This window comes from Octopus bimaculoides, unplaced genomic scaffold (genome assembly GCF_001194135.2).
Source record: "Octopus bimaculoides isolate UCB-OBI-ISO-001 unplaced genomic scaffold, ASM119413v2 Scaffold_87364, whole genome shotgun sequence".
Classification (NCBI taxonomy): domain Eukaryota; kingdom Metazoa; phylum Mollusca; class Cephalopoda; order Octopoda; family Octopodidae; genus Octopus; species Octopus bimaculoides.
Genome location: NW_026398593.1, coordinates 29,705 through 31,793, shown reverse-complemented (window position 1 = coordinate 31,793; position 2,089 = coordinate 29,705). Strand labels below are relative to the sequence as shown.

Here is a 2,089-nt window from a genome sequence, read left to right as displayed (position 1 = left end):
GAGTAAGGTGCCATCCGAACTGAAACTTTAAACACATAAACTCACTATACGATCATGTAATCAGTATGCGTGCGCGCAATGACCGGAAGTTGTGGTGGACTAGTATCGAAAGATCGCCTTTTTTTTTTTTTGTTCCTGACTAAAAATAGACTTATCATGCATCTCGATTGCCCCTTATTGACATTTGAAATGGATAACTAAAAATTTATTATTCGCATTGTAATGCTTCTCTCTCTTTTTTTTTTTTTTTTTTCGAAAAAGAAGAAAATGCTGCAAAAACTTGCAAAAACATTTGTGAAGTTTATAGTGATGACGCTGTAGGTGAATCAACTATTCAAAAGTGGTTTGTAAAATTTAAATTTGCAGAGTTTAGCTTGGAAGATGACAGTCGCAATGGAAATGGTAATTACACATTTGACGCTTATCAACTTGAAGCGGTTTCTAACTGCGGGCTAATTCAACTTAAACCGCCCACGGGAGTGCACCATTTCAATAATTACACCGTCCAGAGGACGGGTGCATTTGCTAGTATTCCTATAAAACATCCTCTATGTGAATGGAATTATGACAGAAGACTAAGGCTACCGAGAAGCGCCCACATTGGTTTCAATAAGTAGCAGTAAAGAACTTCTTTTTAATCCTTTCTGCCCCTTCTGGAGCATAGGGCCTCAACAGTTATTTTCCACTTCTTGCGGTCATTGGCGTATTTCTTGGCTGCATCAAATGTCAGGCCGGTGGTCCTGAGCTCGTCCAAAATGCTCCGCTTCCATGTCTGCTTCGGGCGTCCTCGCTTCCTTTTCTCCTGCGGGTTCCAGTCAAGTGATTGTCGTGTCACGTTTGAGGGTTCTTTCCGCAGTGTGTGTCCGATCCATCTCCATTTCTTTCGTCTAATCTGAACATGTATGGGCTCCTGGTTGGCCCTTTCCCGCAGGTCGGTGTTTGGCACTCTGTCGAACCACTTCAGATAGGGGATCTGCCGGAGACATTTGTTGATGAAGGTCTGGATCTTCTTGTAGTTGCTGCAGGGGGCTCCCCATGTTTCAGAGCCATACAAAAGCACAGATTTTACGTTTGAACTAAATAAGCGGAGTTTAGTTCGAGTTGAGATGGCAGTGGACTTCCATACTGGCCGAAGAATAGCGAAGGCTTGCCAAGCCTTCTTGCTTCTTGCAGTGACGTCCTCGTCTGATCCACCTGATTTGCTGATCTTGTTTCCAAGATAGACAAACTCACTAACATACTCCATAATAATAAAAATAATAATAATAATAATAATAATAATAATAATAATAATAATAATAATAATAAGAAGAAGAAGAAGAAGAAGAAGAAGAAGAAGAAGAAGAAGAAGAAGAAGAAGAAGAAGAAGAAGAAGAAGAAGAATGAAAGGAAGAAGAAGAAGAAGAAGAAGAAGAAGAAGAAGAAGAAGAAGAAGATCAAATTTGAATATTTATGAAAATATTTATTTGTCATAATGAAAGAAAGCAACCGATTGACGTCCTGGAATAATTCCAAAAATCATGTAAGAATTTTCTGAAACATCAAAACCAAGAAGTTGGTAGACTTCATTTTCATAGTTCCTGAGGATTAAATATTTTGGATAATCTTCACATCTCAGGATTTCAGTATCTTCAGATGTTAGCTCTTTAATATTTCCAGGTATTTGGTAAATATTGTTATCTATATCTGTTATATAAACATATTCACCAATTGTAGTCAGACGAGGTCTTGTTATGTAATATTTCCCAGTATTCAGATGAAGATACGATCGCAGCGATTTCTGCTTTCCTTTCCATGTAATTACTCTTTTACTCTTTTACTTGTTTCAGTCATTTGATTGCGGCCATGATGGAGCACCGCCTTTATTCGAGCAAATCGACCCCCAGGACTTATTCTTTTGTAAGCCTAGTACTTATTCTATCGGTCTCTTTTGCCGAACCGCTAAGTTACGGGGAAGTAAACACACCAGCATCGGTTGTCAAGCGATGTTGGAGGGGACAAACACAGACACACAAACACACACACACATATATATATATACATATATACGACGGGCTTCTTTTAGTTTCCGTCTACCAAATCTACTCAC

The 2,089-nt window shown here is 38.9% G+C and overlaps 1 protein-coding gene across 1 annotated transcript in view; it reads left to right on the top strand.

Moving 5' to 3' along the window:
• LOC106878664 (elastase) overlaps nucleotides 1–617 on the top strand; it is an 11,058-nt gene extending 10,441 nt beyond the window's left edge. Inside the window, exon 3 of the mRNA XM_014927949.2 lies at nucleotides 374–617. Coding sequence (XP_014783435.1) covers nucleotides 374–617 — 244 coding nt within the window. The remainder of the gene's footprint in view (nucleotides 1–373) is intronic.
• Nucleotides 618–2,089: the final 1,472 nt, after the last annotated feature.